The sequence below is a fragment of the Trichosurus vulpecula genome, chromosome 5 (assembly GCF_011100635.1).
Source record: "Trichosurus vulpecula isolate mTriVul1 chromosome 5, mTriVul1.pri, whole genome shotgun sequence".
Lineage (NCBI taxonomy): Eukaryota > Metazoa > Chordata > Mammalia > Diprotodontia > Phalangeridae > Trichosurus > Trichosurus vulpecula.
Window position 1 is genome coordinate 104,870,389 of NC_050577.1, and position 22,686 is coordinate 104,893,074.

At 38.3% G+C, this 22,686-nt stretch overlaps 1 protein-coding gene across 1 annotated transcript in view; it reads right to left on the reverse strand.

Annotated features, from left to right (window-relative positions):
- Positions 1 to 16,066: 16,066 nt before the first annotated feature.
- The window catches only part of LOC118851010, a 269,319-nt gene continuing 262,699 nt past the window's right edge, over positions 16,067 to 22,686 (reverse strand). Inside the window, exons 183-185 of the mRNA XM_036760604.1 lie at positions 20,150 to 20,199; positions 18,948 to 19,121; positions 16,067 to 16,482 (exon numbers count right to left, since the gene is read on the reverse strand). Of these exons, the coding sequence (XP_036616499.1) occupies positions 16,405 to 16,482; positions 18,948 to 19,121; positions 20,150 to 20,199 (302 nt within the window). The 3' untranslated portion in view covers positions 16,067 to 16,404. The remainder of the gene's footprint in view (positions 16,483 to 18,947; positions 19,122 to 20,149; positions 20,200 to 22,686) is intronic.

Genomic DNA, 22,686 nt, shown 5'->3' on the forward strand with positions numbered 1-22,686 from the left:
ACAATTAAGTCCTTCAACAACAGTATAGCAACAAATAAATAAATCCATAAAATAATCATTTCTATACATTACTTACAAAACCAAGAAGAATTGATAAGAGGAATTCCATTGAAAATAACTTTTAAAAACTTTAAAAGTCTTTTAAAAAAACTTTTAAAAGAATAAAATGTCTGGGAGTTAACCAAGTTAATGAAGACATTTGCAAAATGTATAAAAATACAACCACAAAACAACATTTACAGAGATAACGAGTATGTAAGAAGGTAGGGTTGATCAGGAGAGCCCCTGATCAGAGAATGGCAGAATTTGAGAGTGGTAAGGGACCTCAGAATCTATCTAGTCCAATCTTACACAAAAGGAATGCCCATCATTAATTTGTTAAGTTCCCCAATCAACTTGAGATTAATGGAACATAGACCTTTTGTCTGAATGACATCTGGTTGGGGAAAGAGGGAGGCACATGGACACGTGCCCTGGCACCTTGCTGAGAAAACACAGGGCCTTCCTGTGATTGATTTCTGGTGCCTGAGGCTGCCTCCAAGAAGGCTGAGGACTGAGAGTTAGAGGGACTAGACTTTTTGTGGACCCTTTGTGGTCTATAGAAAGCAAACTGTGAGACCAGCTTACTCTCTTACTCTTACAAACTTTCTCTTTTCCTTTTCATGGCTTCTGCCATGTGCTTCTCCAAATTCCCATTCTCTCCTCCAGGGATGGAAAAGAAATAAATCATCAACCCTGACTTTGTCATACTCTGAAAGTAGAGACAAGAGAAAAGGCAAAGAGGGAGCCCTGAAGAGGTAGGGTCTGTACAAAAAGGGCTTGGATTGGACTTGAGGCTACATTTTATAGACTGGAGATTGAGCAGCTCTTCTGACAAGAGTCTGTTTTCATTCAGTTTTTAAAATCCAATCACTAAGGTACCAATGATCACACCTACATTGCCAGTAATTGGAGAAATATTCGCTGCTAGTGTTACTAAGTGCTAATGTAATAATAATTCACATATTTAGTGTTACGATCAAAATCAAATTACTTACTAGATACTTCATAGAACTGAACAAAATAATTTTTAAAATATTTGGAAAACTAAATGATCTAGAATCTCAAGGAAAATGATGAGAAAAAAGACAAATGAAGAGGTTTTAGCATTACCAGACATCAGACTATATTACGAAACAGTCGTCATCAAAGCGTTTTGGTACTGGTGAAAAACAAACACAAAAGTAGGTTAGTGGAACAGGCTAGATAAGAAAGGAATAATAATTACAAATAGTAGACCAATATTTGATAAAATTTAAAATGTTACTAAGAGGAGGGCTCCCTTTTTGACAAAAATGATTAGGAAAACCAAAAAGTAGTTTGGCAGAAATTAGACTTAGACCAACACTTTATGTACAATAAGCAAGCTCAGGTCAGAGATCAGATTCCTTTCACAGCCAAAAATAAAAAGCATTGACAAACAAACCCCTAAGGTCTCTTCGACTCTTAACTTGCAATGATTTTATGCTTCTACTATATAAGTCCTTGTTGGGGCGGGGGGAGGGGTGCAGGGAGAGATTTTTGGTAAAAGGAATGCTTTTACAGGAATTAAAGTAGGTATATTCATTATGTACTTAAAAAAAATCAGTCTGTGTTCTTCATCCTTTGCCCCAAGATAATAAAAGTTAAAGTATCCTTTCCATCAGAGACTGGCACTTACTCCTCAGAGAAAGAAAATCCCCCTACTTTCTGTAATCCTGGTTTTTAAGTAGGCATCTTTAAAAAAAAAGCTAAGACATAGAAGAGTCCAAAGAATAAACTTAGACGTCATTTTTATTTCATCTGAGGCCCAGATTAGAGTGTACGTTTTTATCTTTTTTCTTCCTTAAGAATTGAAGTGGGGTGGGGAAGCATTTATTAAGCACCTGCTATCTACCAGGCACTTTGCTAAGCACTTTTACAAATAATAGCTCATTTGATATTTGGGTCCACTTCACCATACCCACAGCTGGACCAAACTGGCCAGACAGAAAAGAAGGAAAGAAAAGCAGTTTAGGAGATAGGTCAAGAACCACTGTGAAAGACAACCAAGCTGTCTAGAAAACAACTAGTAATAGGTTAAATTCCTTTCTATCACCTGTTGTCCAGATCCTTAGCATCTAGTTAAGCCACTGTGAGGGTGTTATCCAAATAGTCCCACTAAATCGAGGTGTTTCTAAACCTTTTTTTTCCTACCCTAGACCCCTTTGGTTGTCTGAGGAAGCCTCGGCACCCTCTCTCAGAATGTTTTTAAATGAATAAAATCAACTACCTAGGACTATAAAGGAAGCCAATTATATTGAAATGCAGCATTCAAAATATTTTTTTTAAATCATGGACTCCATGATTTTGCATGAAATTAAAGAAAAACAATCTTGTTTTTTAGAAAGTGGGAATTGGAAATTTCTCTATTCTTTCCTCTGCTTTCTGTTCCCTAACCCTTCCATCTTCACTTTTCTCCTCTCCTACTTTTTTTCTTTTCCCTTCCCTTGGCCTCAGACATTTGTACAATCACATCTGAGGTAATAAACACTCCAGGTAAGGTTATGCAACATTTTTAACTAGAAGGATATTTCCTACATTAATGTTTAACATATCAACAACTGGAATTGTTACTGTACCACATAGTTCAAGGATCTATGATTTCGTCAGTGTGAGCACTTGTTCCATTAATAAACGTTGTTTTCCTCCCCTTTCAGCAGAACATAAGCACCTTGAAGGCACACTACTGTCTCACATTTGTCTTTGTACCCCTAGTGTCTGGTGCACAGTAGGTGCTTAATAAAGGCTTGTTGAAGGATAAATTTATTATTACTGTCTTTATGAGGCATTATAACAAAAAAAATCATCACCCTACAGTCTACACGGTGATGGGCCTCTCTGGAGTAAGTTAGCTAGGCTAAATTTTGGATAACGGCCTTTGACCTGATGTAACTCAAAGCTTTCCCGGATTGGTAGGACACACCACAATTCCTGTTCTGTTGGCACAGACTTCAAGAACTGCTCCATCTTCAAGCCAGGGCAAAGTATCAGAATAAGACTTTGTAAAGAAAATGAAGCCCCAGAATACTAAAATGAGAAGGATGGAGGAAGGAGATCCATGGCCACAAACTATTTGCCCAAAAATGCAACTGAAGGGTAGCCCTCAGCAATCTTTTTTAAAGTAACTACTTACCTGTTTACCCAGTTCAGGGTCCTTCCTCTTCCTGGAACCCCCTTTTGATAGGTTCCAATCTGTCCCCTTTGGGGAGGACTGTTTTTTAAACTACCCCCTGTAAGATATGCTTTTGTAAGTATTTTAAGTTTCTTCCTGAGAGTTTCATTGAGAATGTTAGGTACTGGGGCAGCTAGGTGGTGCAGTGAGTAGAGTGGTGGCCCTGGAGTCAGGAGGACCTGAGTTCAAATCTGACCTCAGGCGCTTGACACATGTACTAGCTGTTTGACCTTGGGCAAGTCACTTAACCCCAATTGCTCTGCCAAAAAAAAAAAAAGAATGTTAGGTACAAAGGCACTCACTCTCTTGATTAGAGGTTCAGGTGCTAGAGACACCCACTTACCATTAAAACCTGCAGCTGGTGCCTAAGGACTCCCAATTTTCATTCTAAAATTCTTTTTGCACTGCCTGCATGGAAGGTTATTTCTCCTAGGGCAGGGGTTTTTAGCATAGGGTCCATAGACAGTCAAGGGGTCTATGAACTTGGATGGGAAAAAATGCATCTTTCCTTAAGTACTTTGTTTTCTTAAAAAAATTCAGTGAGTTTGTGTTCTCTGCCTGTTAACCAAGAATGAGGAGGGGTGCTAAAAATGAGCTCCATCTCATCCAGCCTCCATCTCTGAAAATACCAGGTATTGGGACCCAGAGCTGTTTTCCTTGAACTGTAATTGAGCATTGCCTTCAATAATGTAGGCAACAAATCACAGTAGTTTCAGCGGTATTTGTAACTACCAAATGGATCCAAGACACAAAAAAAGGTGAAGTGTATTTGCATTTTAATAGAGATTGTCTCAAATATTTCAAAGCCTTGGAGCTTATCCAAAGGTATGAATCTCTAAGGCTGATGGTTGTCCTTCATTCTCAAAGACAACCAAAATGACATCACTATATTAAAGTCAAGTTACAATGCATCTGACTGTGGCTGATCAGACCAATATGAGCTTACAATGTTCTACCCCAGGTCAGGTACAAATAGGCCATGTGACCATCTGGGGTAAAGTCACTAAAATTTGCATGTCTCATGTTTCTTTTGAGCTACTTCAATTCTACTTTGCTCATAGAGCATAGCACCTTATCTGATGAGGGTACACCATGCTTGGTGGTCCTGTGCCAGTGTCTCTCATGTCACACAGTCAATTCCAAAGTTATTAAGAGAGACCTTGAGAGTGTCCCTGCATCTCTTCTTATGACCCCCATGTGAGCCCTTGCCCTATGTGAGTTCTCCATAAAATAGTGAGAGGAGATTTAGAGAATGGGAGTGGGAGGCATTTCCTGATGTCCTTTAAATCAGATGACTCTTTATATGTCACTTATTCAACAGATAGGCTCATTAACCATTGCACATTTTTCATCTCTACTTTAATGTCCACATAGCCTGAACCTATTGGAAAGGGACTGCTTTACAATTCATGACAAATCAGAAAAAGCTCCCCCTAGCCAAGACATCAATCTACAGAAAGAACACTGAGATTGCAAGAAGACTGGTTCACCCTCAGCTCGACCACTTGCTGTGGGCAGATCACTTAACCTCTGGGTCTTAGCTTCCGTATTCTAAAATGAGGGTTTGGGGTATATGACCATTATGATCCTGATTTCCAGACTTAAATCAATTATCCTATGATCTAAAAACTAGAAACTCCGGCAGATCTTTGAGAACCCCTTATCTGGCAGTTTCCCAGATATTCTCACTGGTAGGACAGATCCAGGACGTAGAAGAAAGAGAGGTTGCCGAGTACAGGAAGCCCTCATGAGTTAGAGACTTCTCCAGCCAATACATATTGTCCTCTCTGTCAGTGCTGATTTCAATCAATGGATGACCTCAAGGTTGGCAATCTTCAAGAATTCTTTTCACTACCTTTTTTTTTTTTCCTTGATTTCTCTCACTGAGTAAACAATAGCCTGTTTCCTTCTGGGACTCTTAAATGTGCAAAGTTTTTCTTTCCTCAGAATTCCCAAAGTCCACTTTCTATTTTGTTTATTCCAAGGAGAGTGAGATTAAGAGAGGGAAAAGATAAGTCTGCCCATTTAAAAGACGGGAAGCTTAATTCACCAAATAGGGAAAGTGTGGCATTATTAAAAAAAAAAAGCAGCACACTACTTAAAGAAATCAAAGTTACATACCTCCTAGCCCTGTCTGTTTCCCTTCTGGCTTCTTCTCTAATCTGACTCCTGGGGAAGCAAAGAGTAACAGCTGATGAAGCCCAACCCCAGAGTTATCATCATCTTATTGCCCTTGACAGCTGGCAATTGGAGGAAAGTCCAGCACGGTCCACAAATGGCTCTCTCTTCCTGCCTTTGTGTACTCTGTTCCCAATGCTTTCAATGCCTACTTCCTCTCTTCCTACTGAATTCCTACCTAATTTTTAAAGCCCAACTCAAATTCAAACTCATATCTCTCCAGTTGGTAATGAGCTTTTCTTATCTCTTACCTTGAACAGAATTCACCCCCTTTTTATTCCATTATGCATTAAGTCAGTTATTTGTGCATATCCTCCTACTAGATTGTACACTGTATGAGGGCAGGTAAGTTTTACACTTGCTCCAGTATCTAGCACAATGATTCATACAAAGTACTTATCATCATAGATCTAGAATGGGAAAAAACCAGAGAAGCTCCCCGTTTTCCTTCCTGTTAGGATGCAAGCTCATAGTAAGTTCTTGATGTTTGTTAATTAATTACACATAAGGAAAATGAGGCCCCGAGATGAATGAACTTGCCTGAAGACACAAAGTTATAATCAAATTAGGGTTTTGAATCCAACTCTTCTGACTCCCTTCTCTGGCTAAGTCTGTTCACCTCCATACCACACATCTAGGGATCCTTTAACCAATTCTCATATGCTATAAACTCAAGGATATTCACCATGTTCATTGCTTTTAAGAATTGCTGTATCCTTTCACAAGTCCACCAATAAGGCATGTGTCTTAGTTTGTTTTACTAGAGCCAATTTTACGATAGTCCCACTAACATTTATCAACTTCCTTTTCTGATTATTTTTGTCAACGTGATAAGTGTGAGGCAAAAATCTCAGAAATGCTTTAATTTGTATTTCTCTAATTAGTAATACTTTTGAGTATTTCTTCATATGGCTATAGATAGTCTGGGCTTTCTGACCATTATGGAATGAGGAATAGTTCTCATTCTTATAAATTTGAATTGGTTCCCAATATATCTTGAAAATTAGACCTTATCACAGAAACTTGATGCTAAGATTTTTTTCCCAGTTGTGTCCCTTTTCATCTTAGTTTTCCTAAGAGTTGTTTGTACAAAAACTTTTTTTTAAATTTTATGTAATCAAAATTTTCTATTTTATCTTATGTTGTCTTCTTTATCTATTTGTTTGGTTATGAAATTTTCTTTTATCCACAGATCTCACAGGTAATTTTTTCATGTTTCTCCAATTCATTTATAATGTGACCTTTAATATCTAGGCCACAAATTCATTTGGAGCTTATGTTGGAATAAAGTATGAGGTCTTGGTCTAAACTGATTTCTACCATATTTCTTCCACATTGCTGTCCAATTTTCCCAGCAGTTTTTCTTTTTTAATCAAATTCTGAGTAGCTAAGGATTTTCTGGTTTTTTTTTTTACAATTTATTTATTTATTTTTCGTTTACCACACACGGTTCTACATAGTTTTGAGTTCCAGATTTTCTCCCCTCCCCAAGACGGCTTGGAATCTCATATAACTATCATGTATAACTTCGCATTGAATTAATTTATGCACTAGTCAAGTTGTGGAGAAGAATTATGACCAATGGAAAGAATCATGAGAAAGAAGAAACAGAACCAAAAAAAAAGAACAACCCAAAAACAAAAACAAAAGAGAAACAAAAAAGGCGAGCATGTAGTGCGCCTCGATCTGTATTCAAACTTCACAGTCCTTTCTCTGGATGAAGATAGCATTCTCCATCGTGAGTCCCCTGGAGTTGTCCTTGCACCTTAGGTTGCTGAGAAGAGCGAAGTATGTCAGGGTTGGTCCTCACGGAATCCATATATCTGTGGCTGTGCACAACGTTCTCCTGGCTCTGCTCTGCTCACTCAGCATTATGTCGTGTAGGTTTTTCCAGGTTGTTACGAAGTCTGCATCATCCCCATTTCTTATGGCACAATAGTATTCCATCACCTTCATATACCCCAGCTTGTTCAGCCATTCCCCAATTGATGGGCATCCCTTTGATTTCCAATTCTTGGCTACCACAAAAAGAGCTGCTATAAATATCCTTGTACATATGGGTCCTTTTCCTGCTTGTGTGATTTCTTTGGGATACAACCCTAGAAGTGGTATTGCTGGGTCAAAGGGTATGAACATTTCTATAGCCCTTTGGGCATAGTTCCAAACTGCTCTCCAAAATGGCTGGATCAGCTCACAACTCCACCAGCAATGCAACAATGTTCAAATTTCCCCACATCCTTTCCAGCATTTATCATTTTCCTGTTTTGTTATTTTAGCCAATCTGACAGGATAGATGTGGTATCTAAGAGTTGTTTTGATTTGCATTTCTCTAATCAGTAGTGATCCAGAGCATTTTTTCATATGCCTATAGATAGCTTTAATTTCTTCCTCTGAAAACTGCCTGTTCATATCTTTTGACCATTTCTCAATTGGGGAATGGCTTGTATTCCTATATATTTGGCTCAGTTCCCTGTATATTTTAGAAATGAGGCCTTTATCAGAGATACTAGTTGCAAAGATTTTCTCCCAATTTTCTGCTTCCCTCCTAATTCTTGTTGCATTGGCTTTTTTTGTACAAAAACATTTCAATTTGACATAATGAAAATTATCCATTTTGCATTTTGTAATGCTCTCTATCTCTTGTTGGGTCATGAATTCTTTACTTTTCCATAAATCTGATATGTAAACTATTCCTTGCTTTCCCAAATTACTTATAGTATCAGCTTTTACTCCTAAATCATGAACCCATTTTGACTTTATTTTGGTATATGGTGTAAGATATTGGTCTATACCCAGTTTTTGCCCTACCATTTTCCAATTTTCCCAACAGTTTTTGTGAAATAGTGAATTATTTGCCCAGAAGCTGGCCTCTTTGGGTTTATCAAAGAGTAGATTGCTAAACTTGTTGATTTCTCCTACCTATGTACCTATCCTTTTCCACTGATCCACACCCCTGTTTCTTAACCAGTACCAGGCAGTTTTGATGACTGCTGCTCTGTAGTACAGGTTAATATCTGGTATGGCTAAGCCACCTTCTCTAGCATGTCTTTTCATTAATACCCTAGATACTCTAGACCTCTTGTTTTTCCAGATGAATTTTGTTATTATTTTGTCCAGCTCAGTAAAATAATTTTTTGGTAATTCGATTGGTATGGCACTGAATAGATAGATTAATTTAGGTAAAATTCTCATTTTTATTATATTAGCTCAGCCTAACCATGAGTGACTGATATTTTTCCATTTATTTAGATCTGATTTTATTCGTGTGAAAAGTGTTTCATAGTTATGTTCATATAGGCCCTGGGTTTGTCTTGGCAAATAGATTCCCAAATATTTCACAGTGCCTTCAGTAACTTTGAATGGAATTTCTCTTTCTATCTCTTGCTGTTGGGCTTTGTCAGTAATGTATAGGAATGCTGAGGATTTATGTGGGTTTATTTTATATCCTGCAACTTTGCTAAAGTTGTTTATTATTTCAAGTAGTTTTTTACTTGATTCTCTAGGATTCTCTAGATAAATCATCATATCATCTGCAAAAAGTGATAATTTAGTTTCTTCTTTTCCTATTCTAATTCCTTCAATTTCTTTTTCTTCTCTTATTGCTATAGCTAATGTTTCTAGTACCAAATTGAATAATAGGGGTGATAATGGACATCCTTGTTTCACCCCTGATCTTATTGGGAATGCATCTAGTTTATCCCCATTACAAATAATGCTTGTCGATGGTTTTAGGTAGATGCTATATACAATTTTGAGGAAGGTTCCACTTATTCCTATGCTTTCTAGTGTTTTTAATAGGAATGGGTGTTGTACTTTGTCAAAGTCTTTTTCTGCATCTATTGAGATGATCATATGGTTTCTGCTAGTTTTGTTGTTGATATGGTCAATTATACTAATAGTTTTCCTAATATTGAACCAGCCTTGCATTCCTGGAATAAATCTTACCTGGTTATAGTGTATTATTCTCGTGATGAGTTGCTGCAATCTTTTTGCTAATATTTTATTTAAAATTTTTGCGTCAATATTCATTAGAGAAATTGGTCTATAATTTTCTTTCTCTGTTTTGACTCTACCTGGTTTGGGTATTAGTACCATATTTGTGTCATAAAAAGAATTTGGTAGGACTCCTTCTTCACCTATTTTCTCAAATAGTCTACAAAGTATTGGAATTAGTTGTTCTTTAAATGTTTGATAGAATTCACATGTAAAACCATCTGGCCCTGGAGACTTTTTCCTAGGGAGTTCATTGATGGCATGCTCAATTTCTTTTTCTGATATGGGGTTATTAAGAAATTTCACTTCCTCTTCTGTTAGCCTGGGCAGTTTATGTTTTTGTAGATATTCATCCATATCTCTAAGGTTGTCAAATTTATGGGCATACAGTTGGGCAAAATAATTCCTAATTATTGTTTTGATTTCCTCTTCATTAGAGGTGACCTCACCCTTTTCATTTTTGATACTGGTAATTTGATTTTCTTCTTTCTTTTTTTTAATCAAATTGGCCGAAGGTTTATCAATTTTATTGTTTTTTTCATAAAACCAGCTCTTTGTTTTATTTATTAATTCAATAGTTTTCTTGATTTTAATTTTATTAATCTCTCCTTTGATTTTCAGTATTTCTAATTTGGTATTTAATCGGGGGTTTTCAATTTGCTCTTTTTCTAGCTTTTTCAGCTGTATGCCCAGATCATTGATCTCCTTTTTCCCTATTTTATTCATGTAGGCATTTAGGGATATAAAACTTCCCCTAAGAACTGCTTTTGCTGCATCCCATAAGTTTTGGTATGTTGTTTCACTATTGTCATTCTCTTGAATGAAGTTATTAATTGTTTCTCTGATTTGTTCTTTGGCCCACTCATTCTTTAGAATTAAATTATTTAGTTTCCAATTAGTTTTTAGCTTATTTTTCCATGGTTCTTTATTAAAAATGATTCTTATTGCATCATGATCTGAAAAGGATGCTTTGACTACTTCTGCTTTTCTGCACTGGATTGTGAGGCTTTTATGCCCTAGTACATGGTCAATTTTTGAGTATGTACCATGTACTTTTGAGAAGAAAGTATATTCCTTTTTATCCCCATTCAGTTTTCTCCAGAGGTCTATCATTTGTGCCTTTTCTAAAATTCTGTTTACCTCCTTAACTTTTTTCTTATTTATTTTGAGGTTAGATTTATCAAGTTCAGAAAGGGGGAGGTTGAGGTCTCCCAATATTATAGTTTTGCTGTCTATTTCTTCCTGTAACTCCCTTAACCTCTCCTCTAAGAATTTGTATGCCTTACCACTTGGTGCATATATGTTAAGCAATGATATTGCTTCATTGTTTATGGTGCCTTTTAGCAGGATATAATGTCCTTCCTTATCTCTTTTAATTAAATCTATCTTTACTTTTGCTTTGTCTGAGATTAGGATAGCTACACCTGCTTTTTTTACTTTAGCTGAGGCACAATATATTTTACTCCAGCCTTTTACCTTTACCCTACGTGTATCCCCCTGTTTCAAATGCGTTTCTTGTAAACAGCATATTGTAAGATTATGGTTTTTAATCCATTCTGCTATCTGCTTCTGTTTTGTGAGAATGTTCATCCCCTGCACGTTCAGGGTTATGATTTCTATCTGTGTCTTTTTCTCCATCCTAATTCCCCCTGTTTATGCTTTTATTTCTCCCTTTCCTCTTCTCCTCCCCAACAAAGTTTTGCTTTTGACCGCCGCTTTCCTCAGTTAACCCTCCCTCTTAATTCCCCTCCCTTATCTTACTGTTACCCACTTGCTACTTCTCCTCTCCCTTCTGACCACCCCCCTCCCTTTTTCCCCCCTTCCCCTCCTACTTCCCGTAGGACAAGTTAGATTTCTAAACTTATCAGCGTATGTTATTCCCTTCTTGAACTAGATCAGATGACAGTAAAGCTCAAATACTGCTCTTCTCCCTCCCTTCTTTCTCTCTACTATAATATGTTTTTGTGACACTTCATTTGGTGTAATTTACCCTTTTCTACTACCTCCTTACCACTTCCCTCATAGCCCTCCCTTTATATCTCTTACTTATATTTTATATCTTTACATCAGTTAATTTATACAGGCATTCACAACCTATGTATATCCCTTTCAATTGTCATAATGGCTGTACCATTCTCAAGAATGACTTATATATGTGTGTGTGTGTATATATATATATATATATATATATATATATATATATATATATAACATACATAAGATGATATAATCCAACATAAAGATGTAAACAACCTGCCCTTATTGGTTAATAAGGTTTGTGGGGTTTTCCCCCCTGGTTACCTTTTTATGTCTCTCTTGAGTTTTGTATTTGGAGATCAAATTTTCCATTGAGTTCTGGCCTTTTCATCAGGAAGGTCTGGAATTCCCTTATTTCATTGGATGTCCATCGCCTTGCCTGGAAAATTATGCTTAGTTTTGCTGGGTAGTTGATCCTTGGTTGTAGTCCCAACTCCTTTGCCCTTCGGAATATCATATTCCAATTTCTCCTGTCTTTTAATGTGGAAGCTGAGAGATCCTGCGTGATCCTGACTGTAGTTCCATGATATTTGAATTGCTTCTTTTTGGCTGCTTGCAGTATTTTCTCCTTGAGTTTATAGCTCTGAAATTTGGCTATAATATTTCTAGGTGTTTTCAGTTTGGGATCTCTTTCGGGGGTGATCGGTGAATTCTTTCAATGACTATTTTGCCGTCTGATTCTAGGACCTCTGGGCAGTTGTCTTTGATAATTTCTTCAAAGATACTGTCAAGGCTCTTTTTTTCATCGTGGATTTCCGGTAGACCAATAACTTTTAAATTGTCTCTCCTGGATCTATTTTCCAGGTCAGTTGTTTTGCCAATCAGATATTTCACATTTTTTTTCTATTTTTTCATTCTTTACGTTTTGTTTTATTACTTCTTGGTGCCTCATAGATTCATTAGCTTCCACTTGCTCAAGTCTAATTTTTAATGAGTTAGTGTTTACATTTTGCTTTTGAGTCTCCTTTTCCAATTGGTTGATTTTGCCTCTCAGGGTGTCCTTTTCTCTCTCTAGATTCTGAATCTCCATATCCATTTCGCCAATCTTATTCTTTAGGGACTTGATTTCATCAGTGGATTTTTTTCCATTTTTTCCATATTTTCTTTTAGCTCCCTAATTTGGTTTTTTAAATCCTCCTTTAGCTCTTCCAGCAGTGCTTTTTGGGCTGGAGATCAGTTCATATTACCTTTTGAGGTATCTGATGTATCTACAGTATTGTTACTTCTCTCTTCCATATTGGTATTTTGATCCTGCCTGTCTCCATAAAAAGAATCTATTGTCCTCGGTTTTTTTGTGTTCTTCTTCATGTTGGTTTGCCTTTTGCTGGCTTTACAACGAATTTCTACCTTTGGGCCTCAAGGCTTTCTGAGCAAGCTTTCTTATTCTGGGGGTTGTGAGTCTAGAATTATAACCTTCAGTTTCCTGAGGTGTGGGGGAGGGGTCTGGCTCCCTGGTGTCTCACTCCCTATGGGTGCTCTCCAGCACTTGCTTTTCAGCAATGGTCTCAGCTGTTTGTTGTTTGAGCTGATCTCTGGCACTTCCCCTGGGGGAGCAAGATTACGTCTGGGCTCCTGGTGTTGACCCCTGCCGGCTCTGCCCCTATGGGACTAATGAACTTCTACTATTTGACCACTGAAGCCCCACTACTTTCTGCTCAGTTCCAGCATTCTTTTTTTTTTCCCGAGGAATTCTCTGGGTGGGGAGGGGAGGGATTAGAGCTGTTTACCTGGGCATTAAGCCTCCCAGAAGTTCAAGAAGCCGCGTTTAATACGTTTGGGCTGCAAACTTCTGGAGATGGTATTTCACGGCCGGTGGCATTGCGCTGCCTCTCGTCACTTCCACAGACTGCTGTCCTGTGTTGGGAGGCCTGGGGATCTCCGCCAGTTTCGGGCGCCCAGCTTTCTCCCAGCCTGTCTCCCACGTGCATTTCCCGGCTGGCCGCTTGCGCCTTGGTCTGGAGTGGCTCCACACCGAGCCCTCTCTGAGCCTACAGATTCGTGCCTTCGGCCTTTCAGACTCTACCGGCTCAGAAATTTGCCCCACGCAGACTCCTCGAGGTTTCTGTGTCTCTCAAATCTGCTCCAATTCACTTTTTTATAGGAATCTGACAGACCTTGTGAGAGAGCTCCGGTAAGATGCTGCCTTCATGCGGCCATCTTGGCTCCGCCCCCAGCTAAGGTTTTTCTTTAACAAATACCAAGCTACTAGATTCATTTGCTTCTATATGTTGCATATCTAATTACCTCTACTTTTGGATCACTCTTTTAACCATTACCATATTGTTTTGATAATCACTGCTTTGTAGTACAATTTGAAGTCTGACACTGAGAGACCTCATTCCAACATTTTTTCCATTATACCACTAGAGATTCTGGACCTCTTTTTTTGCCTCCACATCAATTTTGCTATTATATGATATATCCAAATTTGATCCTAGAGGTAATGGAGAGTTACTGGAGTTTACTGAACAGGAGTGTCATAATCAGATTTGTGCTTTAGCAAAATTACTTTGACTGCTCTGTGGAAGGTAGATTAGAGAGGACACGGGCTTGAGACAGGGAGACCAGTGAGGAAACCATTGCACTAGCCCAGGGGATGGCTGAGGGCTTAACCTGGGATGGTGACTTCATCAATACTGAAGAGACAGATTTGAGTTAGCTTGTGGAGGTGAAATTGATGAGACTTGGTGACTGATTGGATATATTGATATTCATCAATTCTTTCAGCACCACAGAATGCAGTTAGGCTTGGTCTCTTGAATTCATTAAGATCAGCTGGATATTTGCTTACTATATTCCTACTGATTTAGAGTATTCACTCCCCATTAACCATTTTTATTGTATTCTTTCTAATTTCAAAAACATTCCCTTTGGTAGAATAAACAAATAAGAACTTTGAGACCCTTTTAGTTCTGGATCTGTGATCCTATGATCCTAAGGGGAGACCACTTCACCTTCTCCAAAGTCCACTATCATTGTCCCATCTACCCCTGAGAAGTGGCTTTATGTCTTCTTTGACCTTCCTCTTTTTCCCAACAGAAATTTCCTATTTGTGGTGCTTTGCATCCTTTCTGTCCCAGTTTATCTTAATGCCTTATGTTGCTTCTCAGTAATTGCCTCTTAAATCCCTCCGTTTGAGACTGGTTTATTTAGACTATCCACTTTTTGTCTGGCTAAACATATTTTATATTTTTTTCCCAAAACTTCATTCACTTCTTTTCTTATTATCAATTTTGTTGGCTTCCTCCTCTTCCTTCTTCTTCTTCTCTTTCTTCTTCTTCTTCCTCCTTCTCCTCATCTCCCAGGCTAGAAGTATAACAGCCACAACAGCCACCACTCAAAGACCCCAGAGCCCAATCCCACTGCCAATCACCATAGAAGCTTTGACCTTCTCTGTTTCCAACCTGAGTTTCTTTGTTCTTCCTTAGGCAGCCTAGTAGCCTCCACATGTCCTGCCACTATATGAGAGGACCTTCCTTACTATAATAAAAATAGCAATGAAGAAAAGAAATATGGCTGAAGATGAAGTCCTATATAAAGACTAAGAAAAAGAGATCTTGGCTAATGGTTGAGTTAAAGAGGAAATTATAGAAACAATGCAAAATTACACTAATGACAACAGTAGAAATAAAACACCCAAAGTTATGAAATGTGGCCAAAAAAGAGACAAATTTTTATTTCTGAGTACATATTTACAAGAGAAAAAATAAATGTAATTATTTGAGTTGGCAAAAAAAATTAGAAAGTGAGAACAAATACAACAAAAGCTAATTGAAAAAGAAGAATCAATGGAATTAAAGGAGAAATGACCCAGAGGTCTAGGCCATGTGAGTGTGTAATGTACTTTATAAAGCAGTAATACAGAGGAATATTTCTAAATACACTTCTGCAAAAATGAATTCCATATGGCATTCACACTGACTTCCACTACCTTTCACTACATTCTATAAACCTTCTCCAATTCCTCTCTTGTAGGTAGCTTGGTGCAGTGCTACCAATTACATTTGTCTCTGTCTTTTCGGTGACATTACCTCCATCTTCTCATCTTTCCATAAAGCTTCAGTTACTCATCATTCTAACTTCTCATCTTTCCCTTCCCAAACTCTCCACTATTCCTGATCTTCCTCACTAATCTTTTTTTCCCCCTTTTCCCCCATGGTCTCTATATCCATTTCCTCCTCCCCTTAACAAACACCAGAACTCCTTGGATCTCTCCTGGTGTCCACAGTGACCTCCTGAACCTAAAGCTTTCCTGGGCCAAGATTTACATCATCATCATAATAACTAGCACTTATAAAACATTTCTACAAAACTAAAGTGTTGCACGTGCTTTCTCCCTTAATCCTTACAACCACTCTGTGAGGTAGGTGCTATTATTATCCACATTTTACATATGAGGAGTCTGGAGCCGGAAGAGGTTATATGACTTGCCTGAGGTCAAATGGCTAATAAATATCTGAGGCAGGGTTTGAGCAGAGTTTCCTAACTCTATTCCAAGCACTCTATCCACTGCCTCAACTAGCTGCCTATAAAGGGTGTCCCAAAAGCCTTACTGGAGTTTTAAGCAATTAAATCTTAAAACTTCACTAAGCCTTTCAGGACACAAAGGAACATCTTTGGCCAGTAAGGAAGTGTCATTTTTTGACCCTAAACAAGTCAACCTAGTGAGGCCCTTAGCCAGAGTTTCCTCTTCAGAAAATGCTTAACAACAGTAATGAGCCTTCTGTTCCCACTCAATCACGAAGAAAGAAAAAGCAATCTATCCATGCCCTCTCATTGAGGATTCACAACATACAGGGTTATTGATAAAGTCCAAATTAAATGCCATTAACAATTTCCTTTTTAATTAGATGTGGCTCAATTAAATGAAGTCATAGAATATATAACAGTGATCTGTAAATATATTGATTACAAGGGTCCATAAAGGGCTTCCGGTAACTGGTTCAAAGTCTTGCTCCAAACGGTCATGAGGAACTCTGCCATGTCACCACAAAGGGATACCCCAAGTTTATACTGTGTGTAGTCAAGTTCATTGAAAGCACCTGCAAAGAACCAAAAGAAGAAGGTGGGTTTTCTCTCCACAAATCTAAGCAGAGGCCAACAGATTTCTGCCCAGAGGCCTGATTTCCTATAAGCACAACATGCCCAACGGAGGCAGCACAAGTATTATTATCCATGTTAAACAGATTAGGAAACTAAAGATGTCATTAGACATTAGGAAACTGAAGGAAATTAAGTCACTAGCTCAAAGTCACCCAGCTAGTAAATGGCATAGCCTGGCCATGAGGCCTGGTCTTCTGACTCAAAGGACACAAATGCAGACCAAGGTATTTTACGCCTTCTTCCAGCTACCTTTTCTCAGTAATACGTCACTTCCTATGTGACTTTGTCTCTGCTGGATCCAGCCTAATCACTTTTTTTCTCCTCCTACCCAGATGTTCTTCTTTCTCCTCTCCATCTTTTCTTCTTATCTCCACCTCCCAACTCAAGAACACCAAGCATATTCTGTTTCTCTTTATATGTATAATTCTTTTTAAGTAAATAATCCTAATGAGGTTGAAAGCATTGATCATTGTTCAGTTGTTTTCAGTCATATCCAACTTTTCATGACTCCGTCTGGGGTTTTCTGGGCAAAGATACTGAAGTGGTTTGTTATTTCCTTTCCCAGCTCCTTTCACAAAGGGGAAACTGAGGCAAACAGTTAAGTGACTTGCCCAAGGTCACACAGTAAGTGTCTGAGGTCACATTTGAACTCAGGAAGATGAGTCTTCCTGACTTCAGGCCCAACATTCTATCGACTGCCCCACCTAGCTGCCAATTGATTATAAGCTTGTTACAATCCCGTGTCATTCTGTGAGTCAGCCAGTATACTGTGTGTGTAGTCCTCTAATATCTTTGGGGGAAGACAGGGGAAATTGCTTTATATGAAAATTGAAATAAATGTATAAACAATAACAAACATTAGAACAAAATACAGAAGACTACCTGTATGGAGATCAATGTGTTCAGGAAGTACCAAGAGAGGAAGATAGGGGAGACATTTTAAAATGGACAAATGGGTAAAGGTTTTCAATTTGTAGTGTGTGATTTGGGTGGGAATTTTTAATAACACCAAGACTTGGAGGGAGTGGAATAAGATGTGGTTTTCTTAAACATCAATCCTCTGGCATTTGAAGTCCTTAACAACCTGGTCACAATCTACCTTCCCTGCCTCCTTATGCCTTATTGACTCTCTTTTGCCACACTCTGTGGTCCAGTCAAACTAGCCTTCTTACCATTCCTCACACATAACCCTTCTACTCTCATCTTCATACCTTTGCAAGGACTATTCCCAGGACCTAGAATACACCCCCCCTCAACTTTAATTCTTAGAATCATTCATTTCTTTCAAGACTCAGGTCACACACCACCTTCTACATGAAGCCTTTTCTCATACCACCCATCCCTCCCCAAACCACTTCATATTTTTTGAGCATATGCTATATATGGATCAAATGAGGTACTTAGCACCACACCTGGCTCTAAGTAGCCATGAAATAAATGTTTCTTCCCTTCCATTATATATAATATGTGTATATTTATTTATATATAATACGTGTAAATTTTATACACATAAATAGACGCATATACATGTAAAAGCACATACAGGGTGTTCCTAAAGTCTGGACACATAGGCAAAAATGCTTATTCAAGAAGTGAAACAAATGAAATTTTCAACCACATTTTATTTAATTGGAATATTAACAAATAACATCTTCAATATGATTTCCACCATTTGTGATGCAAAGGTTGATGTGCTTTGCAAGATTCACATGAACTCGATGCAATAACTCCACATTACCGTCAATTTTCCTACATGTCCAGACTTTAGGGACACCCTATATACGTATGTGCATGTATGTATGTGTATATTTATGTATATATGTAAATATGTATATATCTATATCTATCTACATCTCTACAACTATATATACATCTTTTTATATCTATTTATCTATCTATATATCTCTATCTATCCAGTTTCTTGCAATAGACTACAAGCTCATTTTCTCTTTGGTTCCCTAGCACTTAACACATAGCAGACTCTTAATAAATGCTTGTGGAGGGTTTTGTTTTTTTTTTCCCCCTTCTCAATGGATCAGGGAAGGGAAGGTGGGAAGGAAAGAACTGAAACTAAAATTGAATTTAAAAAAATAAATGTTCGTGGGATGCCTGGTTGATTCTTCCTCCTGGAACTTAATCTTCTAGGTAGTTTTTTTTCTTATTCAAAAGTAGCCATCTAATGGAGACGTTTTCCAAATTTCTAGACTTAGGAATGAAATATTAGGATTAAGAGCCTCAGTCTCTCCCAGGTATCCCATTTTCACTTTCCCTGTGAGCCTGAGCTAAGGTGGTGGGGATGATGGCAGGAGTGGGGGGAGGGGCACCCAGAAGACAAACACATGAATACAGCAGCAAGGGCTCCACGCTTAGACATTTTCACTAAGACTTTTCATTAGTCACAAACCTGCGTCTCTTGGTCATGGTGAAAGTCGACTAAGGCGAAATTCTGGTTGTTGTAAGTAACATCGACTTGGGTAATAGAGGCAGTGCCTGTTCCCCATATGTGAATATAGCCCAGCCACAGTGGTCTTGTAGCGACGACATATTGATTGTGAATGATGTGGTTCTCCAGTTTGTTCTGTGAAGACAGAGAAACATTGGGGATGGAGAGTAGAGGAAATTATGAAGCCACTTTATCTCACTTCATTGCCCTTCATTCCATATCAAGTGAATAGTGTATAGCTACTCAGAACACAATCAGTCAACTTCTCCTTTTCTCGAGAATTACTTTTTTCTTCCTACTGAGACAGAAAAGTGGGCATTGTATTACCTCTATTTGCTGATGGAGAAACCAAAGAACTCTTAGGTCAAATAATGAAAATAATTTCAAGGTCACTGCCTTTCTCCTTATCAGGATTCTATCACAGGATGAGTATGACTGTCTAGGTGCCTAGCATTGAATACATCTGTATCCCCTGACAGGTATCTACTGACTCAAAGAACATTTAGCACCTTTTCTCTGCCTCAAACTTAACTAGGTCCTGTGAGAGATAGAGTCACTGATTTCAGATTGCGGAGACAAAATAATTGATGTAATGGGTGGGAAAAGAATTTAGAAATAATTTAGCCCAGACTTCTCAATTTGCAGATGAGGAACCTAGACCCCAAAGGAACAAACTGACTACTCAAGATCACATAGATAGAGCTCTGGTCTTCCAGGCTGACGAGGAGAGAGAACACACTTACAAATGAGAAAGAATCACGAGGCAGTATAGAAAGACATAGAAGGCACACTCCAAGGAAGCAGCTTGGTGCAGGAAGACCTGAGTCCATGTCAGACACTTACAAGCTATATGATCCTAGGCAAGTTACCTAATTACTCCCAGATTCAGTTTTCTCATTTGTAAAATGAAATAATAATGACATCTACCTCACATAGTGTGAGGATCAAATGAAATCATATAAAGGGCTATATAAATAATAGCTATTGTTATTAAAGAATTGCCTGAGGCACACATTGGTTACATGACTTGTCCAGAGTTATACAGCTAGTATTAAAGGTATGACTTGAACCCAGGTCTTACATATTCCCAGCTGTGTTCTAGTTACTGTACCACCTCTGCAAGTGGTATAATATGGGCCCTTAATATCATTAATAACACTTACCTGTCCAACAGAAAAGTTTGCCAAGTAATAGTCTCCCTCTTCATATGTATCTGCAAATAAACAGTGGGGTCAAGAGGGTCATCACATCTTTCCTGACCACTTCCCATCTCCAGGCTTCACCTATCACTACCTTTCCCTCCCATCTACCAGTGGGATCAGGGGGACTTTGGAGGTATATGAATAAAAACATTCCCATTCAAAGCCAATGTGCTAAGTGACTGGAGAATCATTTTTCCTCAAACACCTACACCTCCATTACTCTATTCTCTTAATTATTCCTTAGAGTGTTCCAATCTTCTTTTACTCCATTTTATACCTACATTTTGGGTATTGGTGATCATGTTCACTGGGTATGGCCATTGCTGTTGTTAGATTATTATATGGTCCCAGTGTGAATACAGAAGCAAGCAAAATTGTCTCTTGAGAAATTAATTCAAGATTATTTTCCAACCAACTCACCAACCTTGAGATGTGCTAAGGTTTTCAATAACAGAGGGATAGGGTGAAGAGTCTAATCATGGGAGGAGCTACAGATTAGAAAAGGACAATCGGAGTGAAATGAATATGGGAGAGATGAGGGAACTCTGTGGTGGATTTCAAGGTCATGCTGACCTGAGCATGCCAAGAGAAAAAGGGGGAAAAGATAATAGGATTTATTGACTCATTGATTCATCCAATGAATGAACTCAGTCAAATCTCTAGACATGCAAATTTTCTGTAATAATAGGATAATGGATGGAAGGGATCTTAGAAGTCATCATGTCCAACCTCTCATTTGATAGATGAAGAAACTGAGGCACTCAAAAGAGCTCCAGAGATTGGCATTTGGGCTTTATTTAAATGCTTCAAGGATCCACGATGATTAAAAAAAATGTCCAATTACATGTAAAAATTTTTAAGGATTCATGCTGATTTATCAACACTGGTGCTCCCTCCCCTGAGGCAGATCACAACACTTCCACATCTTACTAGACTGTCTTCAGGGGTTGCTGTGGCTGAAATTATAGTAAACTCTGTGGACAATCCTCTGGTTATGGGTTTGGCTAAAGTGGTCCTGAGACAATTGACATGGGGTCATAGATCCAGAGTGAGAGGGGACCTTTGAGGCTGTCTTGATCAACCCCCTCATTTTACAAGTGAAGAAGCTCTCACACAGGTAGTAAGCATCAAAGGCAGGTTTTGAAGGCAAGTGGTTTGACTTCAGAGCCAATATTCTTTGCCCTATGTCTCAAGTAGATAAACATGTGAAGAATCTCTAGGACTCCTAGAGCATTTGTTTTGTTGTTACAGTCTTTGAAAACCCAGGTGATTCTCTTTACTAACAACAAGGCAACAGGATACTTTTATGGTGGGGCAATGTAACCGGCAGAAATTTTAGTATATAAAATTAATAGTCTAAGGTGCTTGGGCTTACTCATAGATCATGGTGATTTCTATTATTAATTACAAGATTTCTGATGATTAAGATATAGCCTATTTAGAAACTAAAAGTAAAACATGACCATGAACATTACATGTTTGTGTCTAATCACTGCTTAAACTAACAATTAAGGTTTTGGTTAGGTGATGGTGGTGCTACTTTGGATTTATTCTCTACACAATGCCATTGCCATCAAGTTCTCAGGAAAGGTAAAGCATTTTCTACATGCTCCAGGGGACCACTGTGTTGAGGCTAATAGCAACAGCTACTTGGGAAAGGGAACACATGTCTGTCTCTTGGCTACAGTTGAGGATAGAACCACTACCAGGACCACCAAGAATAATCATGCTTCTACCAAAAGGTTAGGTTTCTCCTGATCTGGATAGGACTGTGTGTCAGTGAGTGTCAGTGAGCCTTCCTAGAGTATATCAGGAGATAACTGTTAACACCACAGCCCTGACTTGTGTAAGGGGCTTATTAGGCCACCTGAAAACTATGCCCTAGTAACAAAGAGGGTACTTGGGCTTGTTTTGCCGTCTGCTTTCCTTTCTTTTTTATTTTTTGTCACAAGCGATAGATTGATGGGGAAGGGAAAGAAGATATTATCAGAAATAAGTAAAAGATATTGATTAAATTCTTTTTTTCTTATAAGACTTCATTCCTGTTTCTTTCTGTGGTAGTGGTTTGGGTAGTTGGGCCCTGGGGAGGGACTTAGAGTTTATCTATCTTTAACTGAGTCAAATCTCTAGACATGCAAATTTTCTGTAATAATAGGATAATGGATGGAAGGGATCTTAGAAGTCATCATGTCCAACCTCTCATTTGATAGATGAAGAAACTGAGGCACAAAGAGATTAAATTACTTATTCTGGGTCACACAGCTAAGCAGGATTTGAACCCAGGACCTCCTGACTCCACATCTAATACCCTATCCACCATGCCATGCTGCGGCTACACCTGGCTTTAAAAATAAAACTTTATAAGTGGTTTGAGCTTGAAGAAGAAAAGGACAAAACAGTTCTATATAGCACATACAAGTCTTTTGCCTACCACCCTAAGTGAAACTACAGTCATTTACTTAACTGAAATCTAAAGAGAGAATCAGAGAAGAGCGACC